This window comes from Papaver somniferum, chromosome 10 (genome assembly GCF_003573695.1).
Source record: "Papaver somniferum cultivar HN1 chromosome 10, ASM357369v1, whole genome shotgun sequence".
Taxonomy (NCBI): Eukaryota; Viridiplantae; Streptophyta; class Magnoliopsida; order Ranunculales; family Papaveraceae; genus Papaver; species Papaver somniferum.
Window position 1 is genome coordinate 155,791,602 of NC_039367.1, and position 16,206 is coordinate 155,807,807.

Here is a 16,206-nt window from a genome sequence, read left to right on the forward strand (position 1 = left end):
TTTTTTTTTTTTTTTTGTTAATCTCCCCGCCCAAACTCAGGCGGGATCTTTACAAACGCCTCATTTTAGGCGTTATCTTTATCAACGCCTGATTCCAGGCGTAAGCTTTATCAACGCGCGACCAAATTTACTCTTTTCCCACTGCGTCACACGACGGACTAAACCCAAATTTGATCCTTTTTTTGGTCTTTGATCTTTGGTTATACTCGCACCAGTGTGGACGCTCTAAGGTATTGTGTGTGGTTGCATTCATTTATAGATTCGGTTTTTAAGCATGTTAAGAGATCTATTATGAGACAGAAGGAATTAAATTTGGTAGGCTCATAATGGTCGTATCTAGGTAAGTAAATTGTTAGGATAATTTTTGGGAGGCTTGTTTGCATTTCATGCATGCTTTCCTTTTCGGGCTATAGAACAGCTTTAACTGAGCTATTCAGAAAAGTAGGGACTAGGGTACTAGTGATTAGTAGGTATTAGCTACTGATAAGGTGTTTAATATCCTGTCATTTTATCCGGTGTACTGCTTTTTTTAGAGGTATCAGATATGTTGATTGTTTTTCCGCTGGGAGTCATTGGTAGTTGGTTTATCCCATTTGGTGTTCTGCCTTCGTGAATTTATAATTTAATTTAAATAAAATCATCACATTTTTGACAGTCATAAACCTCATATCTAAACCGCCACTCCGCTGACCCGATAAAACCCAAAAGTAAGCTTCCCTCATCCTTTGATCTAGTTTCTCCCGTCTGAAACTCCTTTTTCATTCATTCTAATTCTACTTTTCAAGTATTCTGGTGCATGCTTCCGGTGATTCAATTTAAAGGTTTATTTTTGTTGCAACAACAAACAAGACTTCATAGCAGGAATAGAGGTAACAAAAGCTTGAGGGTCCCTAGCTGGGAATAACATGTAATTGTTTCTTGCAGATCGTTGTCTTCCATCAAGTTTTTGATTGCAAACCCTTTTATTTAAGATAATCCTTTGTTATACCTTGTGTTACTTCTTAAAGATTTACCGCATTCCCGCTCACACATGTTAGATCTTGTTTATCTCTTTCTAATGCTTTGAGTAACTTCAGTTTACTGCTTCCTGCTTTATATTACCTTCCTATGAACTTTGTATATCCTGCATATTTTTGCTCACTATCCATAGCTTGTTCTGATATCCTGTTGTTCCCTTTGCTTTCTTGATATGCTATTACTACATACTGCTTATATAATTAAACTAGTGTTAAATCTATACTTAGGTTTTATAATCATAATCTGCAACTTATTTATGTGGAATGCATTGATTGTCTGACTGTTGATTATGGCCATGAAAATAATAGCATGGAACACACAAGGTTGTGGTCAGAAAAAAACTCAACAACATTTACACTCATTACTAAACTTGGAAAAACCTGGTATCCTTTTTTTATCTGAAACCAATTCCCAGAGGAGCTTGATGAAAAATTTGCTTACTCATTTCCTAAACACCCACATTGTAGACCCAGGTGGAATAGCTGGTGGTCTAGCAATCGGTTGGGTGGATGGTTTTCATTTTGAAATGGTTCAGTGGAACCTTAACATGATTAATGTCATTGTTAAAAACAATTTCAACTCAAAATAATGGTTATTAACTTGTTTTTATGGTGCTCCTAAACATGAAAACAAGTTGGACATTATGGGATACCTAGAAGAAATAGCTCATAGGGTTAACTCTAACAATATGCCCGGGCTAGTCATAGGGGATCTAAACATTATATTCAACAGTGAAGAGAAAGAAGGTGGTCTGCCTTTTGATAGGAAAAAAGTAGAACCTATATTGAACATCCTAAATAGAACAGGATTAGAAGACTTAGGCTTTAAGGGAAACATCTTCATTTGGAGCAATAAAAGAAAAAGCATAGCTAACATCAAGCAGAGGCTTGATAGGGATATGGAAAATGCAGATTGGACCATGTAATTTCAGGAGGCAGCTCTGGAGAACATGGTGGCAATAGGTTCAGATCATGAACCTATTTTCCTATCTTTAAAATCTTCAAACACATGTTGTATGCCTACTTTTAAATTCTATGATGTTTGGCTTAAAGAACCAACATGTTTAGAAGTCATAAAACAATCTTGGAAGGAGTTGCACTTATCACCAGCTGACAACATAATTCAAAACATATTGACATTAGGAGAAAACTTAAGTTCTTGGAAAAGGGACATCTTTGGGAAACCTAACAAGAAGATTAAGGTTCTTCTCAAACAAATAGATCTTCTAGCATCCAAAACTATGACTCTCAAAAACACTGACTTGGTAGATAAAAAGATGTTAGAGCTAGAAAAACTTTACGACATCCAAGAGAATATAGCTAAACAACAATCTAGAAATGACACAATAGCCTTAGGAGAAAGAAATACAAAAAAATTTCATGTAACAACTTTGAAGAGAAGGAAAAGAAACAACATTGATTGTATAACAGATGCGAATGACAAAGTTGTCTCTTCTAGAGAAGAAATATAAGTGGTCCTAAACAGTTACTGTTCTGATTTATTTACTGAGACATCTAATAATATGAATGAGGAAATTTATAAGCATGTTAAACCTTGTCTTACTTTAGAGGAAAACAGAGAATTAGATGCTACCCCTTCACCAGAAGAAATCTAGAATGTAGTTAAAAAATTAAAACCAAATAAAGCTCCGGGACCAGACGGCTTCCCGGTAAACTTTTTTAAACACAATTGGGAGATAGTAGGAGATCAGATGATAGCAGTAATACAAGATTTCTTCATAAACAGAAACCTCCATCAAGATTTAAACATAACTTTTTTATTCCTTATACCTAAGATTAAAAACACTAAATCCCCAGCCGATTATAGGCCAAAAGGTCTCTGCAACACACCTTACAAGGTGATTTCTAAACTAATAGAAAACAGATTTAAAAAAGTTTTGGAAAAGATAATATCTCCCTTACAGTCGACTTTCTTATCATCTAGGCAAATCTCAAATAATATCATTGTAGTTCATGAGATTGTTCATTCTATGAAGAAAAGTATGAAAAAACCGGTAACATAGGAGCAAAGATAGATATGTCCAAAGCATTTGATAGGGTGAATTAGAAATTTTTGATAAAAACCGTTCAATCTTTTGGTTTTTCGAAACATTGGTGTGAACTAATCACTCGATGTATCTCAACTTCGTCTGTTTCTGTTCTCCTTAATGAAAATCCTTGCACTGAGTTTAAACCTTCTAGAGGAATTAGACAAGAGGACCCTCTGTCCCCTTGCCTTTTCATCCTCTTTATGGAGGTATTATTTAGGTTACTTTGTCATTTGGAATCATAAAAAAAATTCCATGGATCAAGCTTACTCCAAAATCTCCATCCATATCTCATTTATTTTTGTTGATGACCTTCTTCTCTTCACTAAAGCTGACTTAGGCAGTTGTAAAAACCTCTTAGATTCCATAAATATCTTTAGTGACTCTTCAGGACAAGTTATAAACTTTACAAAGTCTGGATTATTCTTTAGTAAGAGGGTCCATAGTAAACATCAAGGAATAATAACTAGGCTCATGAAAATAAAGAAAATCAATATACGAGATACACATTTAGGAGTTCCCCTTTTTGTTGATAGATCAAAACTGAAATCTTTCAATAACATAATAGAAAAAATGGAGCAAAGAGTCAAACTTTGGATAGCCAAAGTGCTATCTCAGTACAGTAAAATTGTTTTGAACAAATCGATACTCTCTAGCATGCCTATCTTTACCATGGGTTGTTTTGTTTTACCAAAAAAGATTACAAAACGAATAAACGACATTCAGAGAGATTTTTGGTGAGGGAAAAACACTAACTCCAAAGGCATTTAGATAAAATCTTTCAATTTTCTTCGTAACCCTATTAACCAGGGAGGGCTGGGGTTTAAGGAAGCTAATAAGGTCAACCAAGCTATGATCAGTAGGATAGCTTGGAGATTAGTTAGTAAACCAGATGACTTATGGACAAAAATTTTAAAAGGAAAATACTTTAAGAAAACAGGGGATTTACATTCCAAGAAGAAGTCATCGGCTTCTTGGATATGGAAATGCATCCTGCAGGGAATAGAACATATAAAGAAATACAGTTTCTGGGAAGTAGGAGATGGCTTTTCTATCAACCTTTGGGACGACAAATGGATACCAACTAGGGACCAACCTCTGGCCAATTCAATCACCATATTTTTAAATATAACACTTGTGTCTGATTTGATCAATCACGACACAAAGAAGTGGAATAAATCATTTTTATACTCTTTTTTCGACAGTTCATTAGTTTCTGAAATATTAAACATCAAGTTGTATACCAACAACACTGTAATTCTGAAAAAAGATGAACTGAGATGGATGTTCACTAGAAATGGTGAATTATCTGTCAAATCTCTATATGCTAAATTGCTTAATCCTATGGGATCAGTTTCTACTGAGACTAAAAGATTTTGGCAGGGTCTTTGGAGAATGGATACCTCCCAAAGAATAAATCTTTTCACTTGGAAGTGTTTGCAAAACACTCTTCCAACTAGAGAGAAATTAGGCTCAATTCGTGATGTGGAAACTCAGTGCATTTTTTGTAAACATGCCATTGAATCAATTTAACACATGTTCTTTGATTGTTCTTATGCTCAAGCAGTCTGGAATTTACCACCAATGGCTGGGAGTTAACTCTATCTCTAATAATGCTTCATTCTTAGATAAATACAATGGATGGTTTGCAGGTGACATAAATTTTATATCTATGGCTCTAGCTGCAACCAAATGTTGGTTCATATGGAAGGACAGATGCTTGCGTGTTTTTGAAAAGCAAGAAAGAACACCGGAACAACTTGCTGTAGATATCTCAAGGCATTTTGCATATTGTCATCCTCAAACTCTTAACATTGACACAACACAACCTAGAAATAAGACAGTGATACATAAGCCATGGGAATTTCTTGCAAAAGATAGTTTCAAATCAAACTGTGATGCCTCTTGGGTTTCCAAATACACTGATGCAGGTTTTGGTTGTGTGTTTCGAAATTGGCTAGGAACAGGCAAAGGAGCAGCAATGGGAGTCTTCAGAGCATCAACACCAGAAGAAGCAGAAGCTCTATCTCTTCTACAAACTACTAGATAGGCCACACAAAACAATCTTCATAATCTGGTCAAAGAGAGAGCCAATCAGAAATCAACTAAACTAGTTTCTTTGTTGGGATTTAAACATGTCGACAGGCGAGCCAACAAGGTTGCAAACCTATTAGCAAAGAAAGGGAGAAAGGAACACTCGACGGCATGTTGGTTTAATCGTTACAGAAACTATTAATTCTGCAGATTCAGTCACCAACAGAACAACTTCTACACAGTTGATTCAAAATGGGTATGAATCAAGGGATTAACTTTCTGCTTGGTAGTATACCTTATTTTCAAAAAAAATAAAAATTGACGCATCAATTTTTGACCAAAGATTAAGCTTTGCCATAGGAGCCAAAGTTAATGGGCCACAATTTCGAACAATACCCATTGGACTTATAGTGGGTCGAAATATGTAAATTCGGCACGGTTGGAAAATGAAAACTATCAGATTCTAGTAACTGGCGGTTCATTGTGTATTAAGAAAATCATCATAATTAAAAAAAGTGGAATTTATGAGGAACCCAAGTTTGGATCCTCTCTCTTTCATAAACCCATCATTAAGATGGTGTATATGAGTAGCCCAAAATACAAGATTTACGGTTAAGATTAATAGTTGTAGATTGAATTTATATTTTCACATTTTCAAGATGACTAAATTAACCTTAACTAACAAAATTAAAATTATTATTTTTCTCTGAATTTTAATTCCATTCATAACCGGTCAATTAGTTATGGCCCTTTTTTGCGGGAGATATTTTAGGAGAAATCTTTTCTTATCTTTAATATTTATTAAAACCTTTATTTCCGGCTGAAAGTTTGTATTTAACATACGTCCAAACACAGAAGTCTTAACAAAAACATTAAGCCCTTTCAGTTAAAATTAATTTTATGATACGCGAAAGATATCCAGGAAATAAAAAAAGGAAGATAGAGCCGTATGAACTACCAAAGGATAAGAAACAAACACTAGTCTGCATTAATTTCCATTTTGATTTGTTATCTTATTTGCCCGCTTGTTTGGATAGGATAAGCAAAACTTCAATTAATCATCCTCTGGCAGACAGTCAAAAAGATTTATGTTACTTTATATATCATGTTCAACTGTTCAAGTAATTAGTGCTGATGTGAGTTCGTCTATCTTATTTGATTTCACCAATGGACGTTATGAAAAAAATTCCCAATGTTATCTTATTTTGTATTTCTGAACATGAAACTTTTTTCATTTCATTTTTATTTTTATTTTTATTTTTAGGGTTACCCAGAATGTTAATCGGTGATAATTATGATTCTCACAAATCGAGGGTGATAAGTGGAGTTTTTCATTATATTTTTTACAAATTTGGAAAAATTAGAATATCGGGAAAAAAATTAGTTATTATTTTGTGATAATTGGAGTTACTTATCTTTACCAATTTTTGTGATAATCGGAGTTGTTTTTTTTAGCAATTTTAGGGGTGATAATTAGAGTTATTTTAAGGGTGATAATTGGATTTTTTTTTATACCGTGATAATTGAAGTTATTTTAGGGCTGATGAATTGAGTTATTTTAGAAGTTATCTTTTTTATACGGTGATAAATTAAAGTTATCTTAGAAGTGATAATTGGAGTTTTTTTTTTTATTCATACGGGTGACTTTTTTTTAAGGGAGGAAACAAACTGAAAATAGAATTTATGGGGAGAAATAACGGTTTTAAAAAAATTATGGTAAGTTATTTTGGTTTAAAAAATATTTTGAATTAGTTAATTTTAGGTATTTTGACTTTTCAAAGCTATAATTTTTTATAAATTTTAAATCCGTTATTATTCTCCTAATCTAAATCCTTGATTTTTTCACCGTCTACCAAAACTGGATAATTACTAATATAAAAATAAAATAATTATTATGATAAAAGGTTATTATAGTAAAATTAGTAGTTCTAAAACTAATTTTGGGTTTCTAATATAGGGTATCTTAATGGTGGGTTACTAATATAAAAAATTTCAGAATTGGGCTAGCCATATATTCCCTCGTTAAGAACATCATCATGAATCTCTGGCTCTCTGCAAATCAAAATTTGTATATCAAAAAATTCAGCATAAAAAAAAAGAATCTTAAATTTCAAAATTCAATCAATTAGATGGAGAGCTCAGCAAGGGTTGCTTAACATAATTCATTGAAATAATGCTCCGTAAATCGGTGACATTTTTTTTTTGAAGCATCGATGACATACTTCGACCCCCGTTCTAGTGGTTTATGACTGTCATTTACAAGGCTGAAATTGTTCTGTCGGGCCCGTAACCCGTCATGGCTTATCCGTCTGGCGGTTCATTCTGTATGTGTCTTTTCCCCTGATATTTGGTTTGTGCAAAACCCTGCGTTCTTCCTTAAGGTACATATAGTCATATACTGTTGTAGGGTCGTTCTGTGTGCGCTAAACCCTAACTTCATCATGCACCCGCGCAGGAAGAAAAAGCTTATATCCTTCTGCAAAACCATGAAGCAAAAACTCGCAGTATCTAGCCTTCAGGAAGATGTTATCAACATTATATTTTTGATGTTACCAGCCAAATCAATCATGCGTTTCAGGTGTGTATGCAAACTCAGGTTAGAAAAATTAAAAAGAAGAACACAAAATTGGTTAAAAAGACCAAAATCAATAATTCCTGAGTGAAATGAACAGTTAGATTTTGATACTGTTTAAATGGACAAAAATGTAAAAATAGACAGGATGTAACCAGTTTCATCGTGCCCATTTTCAAATATTTTTTCTTATTTTTAATTTACACAGGATGTATCCAGTTTCATCCTTGCTATTTTTTAAATTTAAGCTAAGAATGAAACCGGTTTCATCCTTACTATTTTTTTTTCTGGCCATTTCACCCAAACTATTTTTTACTCGTCCATTTGAACCGTGATTTAAAAATATTTGGACAAATGACCCATTTTCCGAAAAAAGAAACTAATTTTATCGAGATGCATCTCAACCATGCTGTTGAAAATAACAAGTATAGTGTCTTCTTTAATACTTATTATTTGTACGGACCAGCATCATGTTATCACCGTGTAGATTTTGATTCAGCTTCCGCATCATCCCTGAGTGATAAAGCTGTCAAGGTTAATTTACCATCGAGTGTCCAATGCAGATTTGTTGGTTCATGTAATGGCATATTATGCTTTTCTCGATACAATTTATTTGATTCGCTTACAGTTTACCTATGGAACCCATGTACTCAAGGATAGTGGGAGATAGTGAAACAATACAAAATTGGTTAAAAAGACCAAAATCAACCATTCCTGGATGAAAAGACATTTAGATTTTGATATTGTTTAAATGGACAAAATTTAAAAATAGTCAGGATGTAAACAGTTTCATCCTACCCATTTTCAAATATTTTTTCTTATTTTTAATTTACATCAGGATGCATCCAGTTTCATCCTTGCTATTTTTTAAGTTTAAGTCAGGATGAATCCAGTTTCATCTTTGCTATTTTTTTGGTGTCCATTTCACCCATACAATTTTTTACTCGTCCATTTGAACCATGTTTTAAATATATTTGGACAAATGATCCACTTTCCGGTGAAACAATCATATAGCGGATATGTTGTGGCATATGGGTTTGGTTACGACCGCAAGATCAACAATTACAAGTTGATATTAATATTTAAAGGGGAATGGCTCTCTGATTCTTTATCTGAGATGCATGTTTACACACTAGGTTCAAGTTCTTGGAGAAAAAATAGGAAAAACTCCTTGTGTATATCACGGTACCGGTGCAGATACGTATTATTCATTGAAGCCTTTGAATGAAGCTATGCATTGGGTAGCAAGAAAGATTATAGTTACCGATGATCAACAAGAAGTAACTGCGGTTATAGTTTCTTTTGATATAGTTGAAGAGAAAACCAAAGAAATGCGAACACCAATTGCAAGTTGCATATTGAATGAAGAATACGAACTTAGAAGTGTAGGAGTGGGTGTGCTTGGAAAGGACCTTTACCTCTCAGTTTATGTTTCAGACATATTTGAGTTATGGGTCATGAAGGATAACGGCGTGGTAGATTCATGGACTAAGCTTTTGAGTATTTCAAATAATTGTGGGTCGGCGATGCCACTATCATTCAACGGCGAGATCATCCTATTCACATGTTACTGTTTACAAGGTAACCAAGTTAAGAATGCTTTAGTCGCATATGACTTGAGAAATGGAAGATCCACATTTTTGAAAATCAAAGATATGCCGAGAAGGTTTACTGCAGAAACTTTTATGGAGAGTCTTGTTTCCCTTAATCCAGCCAGGTGAACCCTTAAAACTCAAGCAAATCACAAATGAGCAGTTAAAACTTTCACTTTAATTGAAACATCATCAAGAAGATCACCAGAACTGGGTAAATCACATACAAAAAAGCTACGCAGTCATTTTCGTAACCGGAAACTGTTGTACTGGAAAATTAATTAAGTTAGTGGCGAAGGCTAGATGGAGGAGGACGAGGTAGTGCTTTTGTAGGATCACTTCGAGGGTGATAATAAGGATATATGGTGTACATTGTCTGAGCAAAGGCGAGCCATTAGTAAAAGAGCCGCGATAACAAAAAGAATAGCCCAAGGGCTCCTAAAGTAGGTGTGAATGAGGTTAGCGCGCCATTCATTCCACTTCTTCTTGCAGTAGTCATTCGCATTCTTATGCACCATGTCTAGACTACTATCAGGATCAAGCGACATATGAGTTACATCCTTGGACAACTCGTTGAACAGATTTGGAACTTCCTGGTGACTCCCAAACGCATTCTGTATTATCCCTTTAGAGTGGAGGAGATTAACATCCTTGTCCGAAACGATGATTTTGTCCATAAAAAAGATGTAAGCAGTAACGTCATTCCCTGGTCCAACACGGAACCTCTCATAGGCCATCAGGTTTAGAAAAGTTGATTCAGTAGTGTCATCCACCACAATCACCGGGAGTCCGAGAACTCCGTCCCGAAAGGAGATGTCCCTCAAACTCGTGGTCTTACTAGTCTTGAATCGTATTCCAGCCTCGTAAAGCTCCCCTGCTGAGCGGATGACATCAAAACTACTTTCACTGTGATCATCTGTACCGCGAAGATGTATTTGAGGAAGTTTCATTCGTGGCCCTTGAAGACGGTGCTTCTTATAAACATCAACTACATGTAGACATTTGCCAAAGCTAAGAATGGATTTCTTTTGGGTACAGAACTTAACTATGATCCTGTTTAAGAACTCCGTGTTCTGTTTGTAGGTGAGTACTCAAAATCAATTAAAAGATATGAATGAATAGCATAAAATAAGTCCCATATAATGTAAAAACGATATTACCTTCGGTTTGCCACCAGTGGTAGTACTTTCTGCTCCACCAGTTTCAACAGAAAGTAAAGTGTCTAAGAGGAGCATTGGGAGTTGGTTTTGGAGCATGATCATGTCTCTCCTTAGATAAGGGATTATGTAAAGAGATTCACGGTAACTAAAGATTGGGTCATTAAAGGCATAATCGTTAATGGTTCCAGTGACGGTTTGTAAAATCTAGAGCATGAAGCAGCCATCCAACATCATGAGCTGCAAGAATTGGTCGCTGTAGTTGCTATGTGGATCTCGATATTCGTTATTTGCTTCATCAAGCCAGTCATAAGAAGCAATGAGGTGCTTACCAACCAGATGAAGGGCATTTATGTAAGACTCAATCGGTTTGTTAGATCTCCTGAGGAAATGGAGTAGTGCTCTGTGCTTGTGTTTCTCCATCTGATTCAAGTGATCCTCTCCATGATGGTAGGTATGACAGGTATGCAAGTGGCGCATAATGATTACGCTTTACAAAGTTGCAGGCCAAGTCAGTGTGTAGCCAGGATGACGCGACACTCCGTAGACTGTCAAGTGCTAAGAATGACATAACCCCGCAGGGCCAATGAAGTGCAAGGGTGGCACTACATTGTAAATGCATTTGGCTAAGTAATGAAGCTTCATTAAGTAGAAGGAAAGACAAAGCCAAAGTTGCAAGATGCAACATGCAACATGCGAGTTGGCATGTTGGCATGCGGCATGCTGGCATGTCCGTGGAATTGAGTTGGCCCAAACTCAAGGACGATGCAAGCATGTAGAATAGACTAAGGATTTGTCTATGCATTAGTTCAAGGCTGGCCAAAGCTTGAACAATGCAAACAAGTTGGTAATGCAAGAGTTGCATTGTTGTTGTCAAGCTAATTGGCGAAGTGAAGCATATGACGCATGAGTAACTAGAGTGAGCTTACGGAGCTGGCCTCGATGTTTGAAGCATAAGGATTGTTCGTGAATGAGTTTGGAATGATAAACATGCAGGTCCAAGAGAGATGAACGTTGGTGCAAGACAGAATCCAGTATGGCACAACAAGTGTGCAATATGGCTCAAGTGACGGTTAGGAGTTGGTTATTGGATTTGCGAGCATGCCAATGAAGTGAGACAAGATAGAACGGTTATAAAGGAAGTTTATAACATGTGGAGTGTTCATAACCACCAAGAACAGGTGTGGCATATGTTGGCGTGACAACACAAAAGGTGGCAGTTAGTTGACAGTTATGGAAACCACTTTTGGGACACATGGCTGTTCCATGCAGGTGCAAGCGGTTGCACAGAGTTTTGGCCTGATCATTAGGTTGTATAAATAGCTTAGGGATCAATAAGTTTAGTATTGTTCATTTTGAGAGAAGAACCACTAATGTAGAGAGAGTTAAGGCATTCACCAAGAGGGTGAATGGCCTGTTTGGTCCATATGATGCAATAAAATGGGTTTGTGGCGGTATTCTTTGTGTTCATTATGTTGCTGATTGTTGTGTGAGAAGTGTTGAACTGCATGGCAGAACCTCTTATTCTCATGGGGGCATGAAGAGTTAGAGAGAAAGAAGAAAAGACTTTCGTCGTGCAATGCCTTATGAGTGAAGGCAGATGCATACTTTGATGCAAGTGTGCAAGGCTGAGTGATTGTGGGTGAAGATGATTCACTGAACCATAATCATTGTCGTTCATGTCCCATGAAAATTTTAGGCGATTAAATGGGCATGTGACAACCGGTATCAGAGCTGTGTTAGGGGACACAGTTTGATGATTTTTCTCTCTTTTAGTCAAGTTAATGTCATTTGTTTGTCAAAATTCCAGCCCAAAGTGTTAGACGAACGTGCAAGAATCATTGAAAATCGGGGTTTTATGTGATTGCATGACAAAACTCAAGAGTATGATGACTTCTATGGTGCAATTCAGGTGTTAAAGTCCATGTTTCTCACAAGTATACGAAGATGATGCATTAGGAATGCATTATTTCGTAGTGTTATCAGTAGCGAGTACATTACAAGAAGTAATGGGAATTTTGCGAAAATTCCTGAATGCAAAGATGTTGATGGGCTTTGTAGTGGCAAAGTAGATGAAGAACATGTTTATGCGATAAATTGAAGGTGTTTTCATCGTAGCCAGTTGAAGATTAATGTTATCTCTATCGAATGCATGTACCTTGGTGGTAATGCAAAGTCTGGTTGCGAACCAGCATTTTTTTGGCAATGTGATGCCATAAAAGAAGAATTGGATGGCCAATTCTTATCTAGCATAAATCTTATGGAAAGGCTGAAAACAGAAGCGCAAGTTAGGGGAAAAACGATACACCCACGGTCTTACGTTTGCAAAGAGTTCTTCTTTGATGCTAGATGCACACAAGGAGTGTGTTTGCACCTGTTTTTTGAGTGGGATCAGTATGCTTGGACAAGGGTGTCCAAAGACCTGCATTTTATCATAACCACAAGCAGATGTTCTTGTCAACTAAAAATCAGTGTTGCTAGAAAGTTGATTTTGGAGAAGGAGAAAGACAAGAGTTTCTAGTTGTGCATGGGAAGTAAAAATGAGTTCCAAGTTTGAAGAAGAATGCGGCATTCTTGCTTCATGGAACATAGGCAGTGGCGCCTCATTTGCAAGGATTATGGCCTTGTTAAAATTTTCCAAAGTGTTTATCCGCGGAAGTCATTGAGTGATATGACTTTGCTGAGCTCTATGGTGATGCTCAGAATCACCAAGTTAAGTCCGTTCCAGTTGTGCAAAGGTGCACAAGTTTGTGTCAAGATTTGGGTGCTAATTGGCATAACATGTATGCAATAGTAGCATGCGCCAAATGAGATTTGGGCATGGCCAGGATGCATGATGCGGTTGGAGATGCAAGTTAGACGAATCATAGACGCATGGAAAAAGAAGGACAAAGTAGTGGTGATGCATAAAAATGGCATGAGGTCATTATTGAAGAAATCTTCATGAAAGCTAAAGAAAAATGATAGCATCAGTCTAAAAGGAGTATTCAACTAAGTGTCAATTATATTGTGTTTCGTTATGGGAGTGGCATAAGAACGTGGATAGTTGGAAGAATGCATGTGGCAAAGTGAATTGATACATTGGGGACAATAGGTGCTGTCTCGCTTCCTTTGTTGCTTATAAGCGAAGATGAAGTCAGTATTGCAAGGCGTGTTAGGTCTTACAAGTTGCAATCAGTTGACGCGAGTATTTTCTCAAGTTTGAGTATACTTTCAGTTTGGGTCAAGTGGACCTTGGTGTTGGAATGAAGTCTCTCTATGTAAGGTAGTAGTGAATGAGGGTATTTGAAGTGAAAGATCTTGCCTCTTTCGTTCAAAGTAAAGTTAGTTCGCGTGGAAGATGCTACATAGCATACTAAGCCAAAATATGCAATAGAAGACGCTGAAAGTGAAAGAAGCAAATATAGGAGTTGGTGGCATAGTCGAGTTTGCTGTTGAGAGTTATGTGGAAGTGCGAAGGCATTTGGCAGCGAATGCATGGAGTAACCCAGCAAGAATAAAGATGTAAGTCCATCAAGCATATGAGTTAAGAGTAACTCATTGTTAGAAATAACATGATGTTATTTTTCCTCCACGTTAAAGCGTCGCAGTTTGAAAGAGAAAGTGATGCTTAAAGTGCTGGTTTCAAAGGCGCGTGAAGAGGAACCTAGTCCAGTGAGACAACCGTAAAAACCCAGGTTTCCTAAGTCATGGATAAAGTCATGCATTTCAATCAAAGTGTAGCGACAATGAAAGCAAAGAACTACAAGGTGCTGGTTCTTTGGCATACAAATGGTGCAAAGCTAAGAGGCGTAATTTAAAATATGATTTGGAGGCCAAATCTAGTGTAAGTTTTGTTGCATTGCTAAAGACAGCAAAGGCTATGGATTGTGGCGCATACCAGAGTGGTATGGAATCATATCATGTATACCTTAAGGCATGGGCATGATTTGGCGTAGGTGCATACGATTGAGGAACACTTAGTCTACAGTAAGGCCTGTTGAATTGCAAGAGTACAGTGTCAGTCGGAACTGAAGGCAATAAGCTAAGTTATGTATATCATGGTGATATGTTCGTTGTTTGGCGTGTACACTTAGGCACAGAATGGCTTTAAGAAAATATTTGTGATGCAGATGCGATCGAATGAGGACCATTGGTTTAGGGTTAGCTGATAGACGCATTTATGTGTCTAATTTGTCCTCAATGTTTCGTTTTGTTGGTACTCGTTTTCGTCCTTATTATGGTGTTTTGTGTATTTTTAGGTATTTTTGGAAAATAAGTATTGTTGGAAAAATCGGCTCGAATAATCACTCGGAACACCCCCGGAGGACACTTGCTATACGGAGCCCAGATTTGGCTAAGGGGCACCCAAAAAGGCAGCTGCTATTCGCACCCCACAGCTGGTTAGGGGGACACCATCTTCTTCATTTGAAACTTAAAAATTGGCGGGAAAAATGTGGCAGCTCTCTGAGAATGTTTCGATCGAAATTTAAAGATGTTCAAGGTGGACTAAAGGGCTGAAACTTCATGGGTAGTTGTGATATGTCATAAAAGAGCTGGTATGGGTGTTTGTTTCGATCAAATTTGGCTGAAAAATTTGTGACAAAGAATCAGGGAAGCCCGTGCATGAGAAGAATAGTTCACGGGTTTTGGAAGATTTATGCGTGTTTTGCTCGTGTATGATGACTCTAGCAACACTCTGGACCGTGAAGAAGATAAATGAGGAGATTTTGCAGCTGTAGAAACACGTGAGAAGCTAAAATAGGGAAGAAAATATTACTAGAATATTTTTCTTCACTGCCGAGTTTAATGAAAATTTGTGAGAGTTATGGCGTGATATTTTTCTGCTGTTGAGTATATATAGGGTGAGGGGATCATAGAGAAGTGAGGGGGAGAGATTGGGAGAAGTTTAGAGCACCACAGAGTCAAAAAAAATCGAATTTGCAGAGAGACCACCTGCTGCTGTTGCTGCCATTGAAGAACACTGAAGAACGGACCTGCACCAGCAATCGTTTTCCTACAGGAATAACGACTCACACCTGTGGGTCGTACATCAGGAAGACTTATTTGCTACAACGTTTGCGACACAGCTGCAACAGTCTTATTTTGTCACTGAGGGTCGTAGTTATCTGGTTTGTAACAAATATAATTGTTACAAACCCGGTTTTATTGTATTTCTCATATTCTCATCATTTGTAAACCATTTTTGAGCATCAATGAAATTCTTTGAGAGGTTTTCCAACATGATGAGCGACTAATTCTCTCGTAACCAAGGCAATGGATGAATCTATTCGCACATGAACAATGGGTAACTATTTCATTTTCTCTAATATTTAATTATAATTCACTCAATCACTGCTTTTGCAGAGTTCTTAAAAGTTTACATAATTTTCTTCATTAGTTGTGATTCAATTAGATAGGTTATGATTTGGTTAGATAATCTATGCTTAAGGGATACAATTAATTTTTGAGAATATGTTTGATTATTTGTGGATTAAGAAATAAAGGATTAAAAGGATAATTAGAGTTATGAAATATTTGACATCATTCATGTGTAATAGTGGATTCTAGTGTCTTGGTTACCTCTCGCCCACTTTGTTAATATTTTTGTATATAATTTTATTAAATCTTTAAATTTAATCTTCACAAGTCCGAGAGTTTGAACCTCATTACTACAAAAACAATCAAAATTAATATCATTTTGGCGCCGCCGACGCGGATTTGTGCCTAGGTAGAATTTTTAGGTTTTTTTTTTTATTTCATTTGTTCTTTTTACGTTTCTTTGGGTGTGTCTTTGTATTACAGGTT

At 36.5% G+C, this 16,206-nt stretch overlaps 1 protein-coding gene and 1 pseudogene across 1 annotated transcript; one reads left to right on the forward strand and one right to left on the reverse strand.

The window, feature by feature from the left end:
• Positions 1-8,063: 8,063 nt before the first annotated feature.
• On the forward strand, positions 8,064-9,391 carry LOC113316623 (F-box protein CPR1-like). The gene is made up of 2 exons (XM_026564784.1): positions 8,064-8,204; positions 8,807-9,391. The coding sequence occupies exons 1-2, from the start codon at positions 8,064-8,066 to the stop codon at positions 9,389-9,391; spliced, it is 726 nt and encodes a 241-aa protein (XP_026420569.1).
• A 157-nt stretch (positions 9,392-9,548) lies between these two features.
• Positions 9,549-16,206, reverse strand: part of LOC113316624 — a 13,495-nt pseudogene continuing 6,837 nt past the window's right edge.

Bases quoted from the DNA above. Each gene is read 5' to 3' on its own strand.
- LOC113316623 (XM_026564784.1), top strand. From the start codon at position 8,064: ATGCATCTCAACCATGCTGTTGAAAATAACAAGTATAGTGTCTTCTTT. The intron at 8,205-8,806 runs GTTAATTTACCA...TTTACACACTAG, and splicing joins TGAGTGATAAAGCTGTCAAG to GTTCAAGTTCTTGGAGAAAA.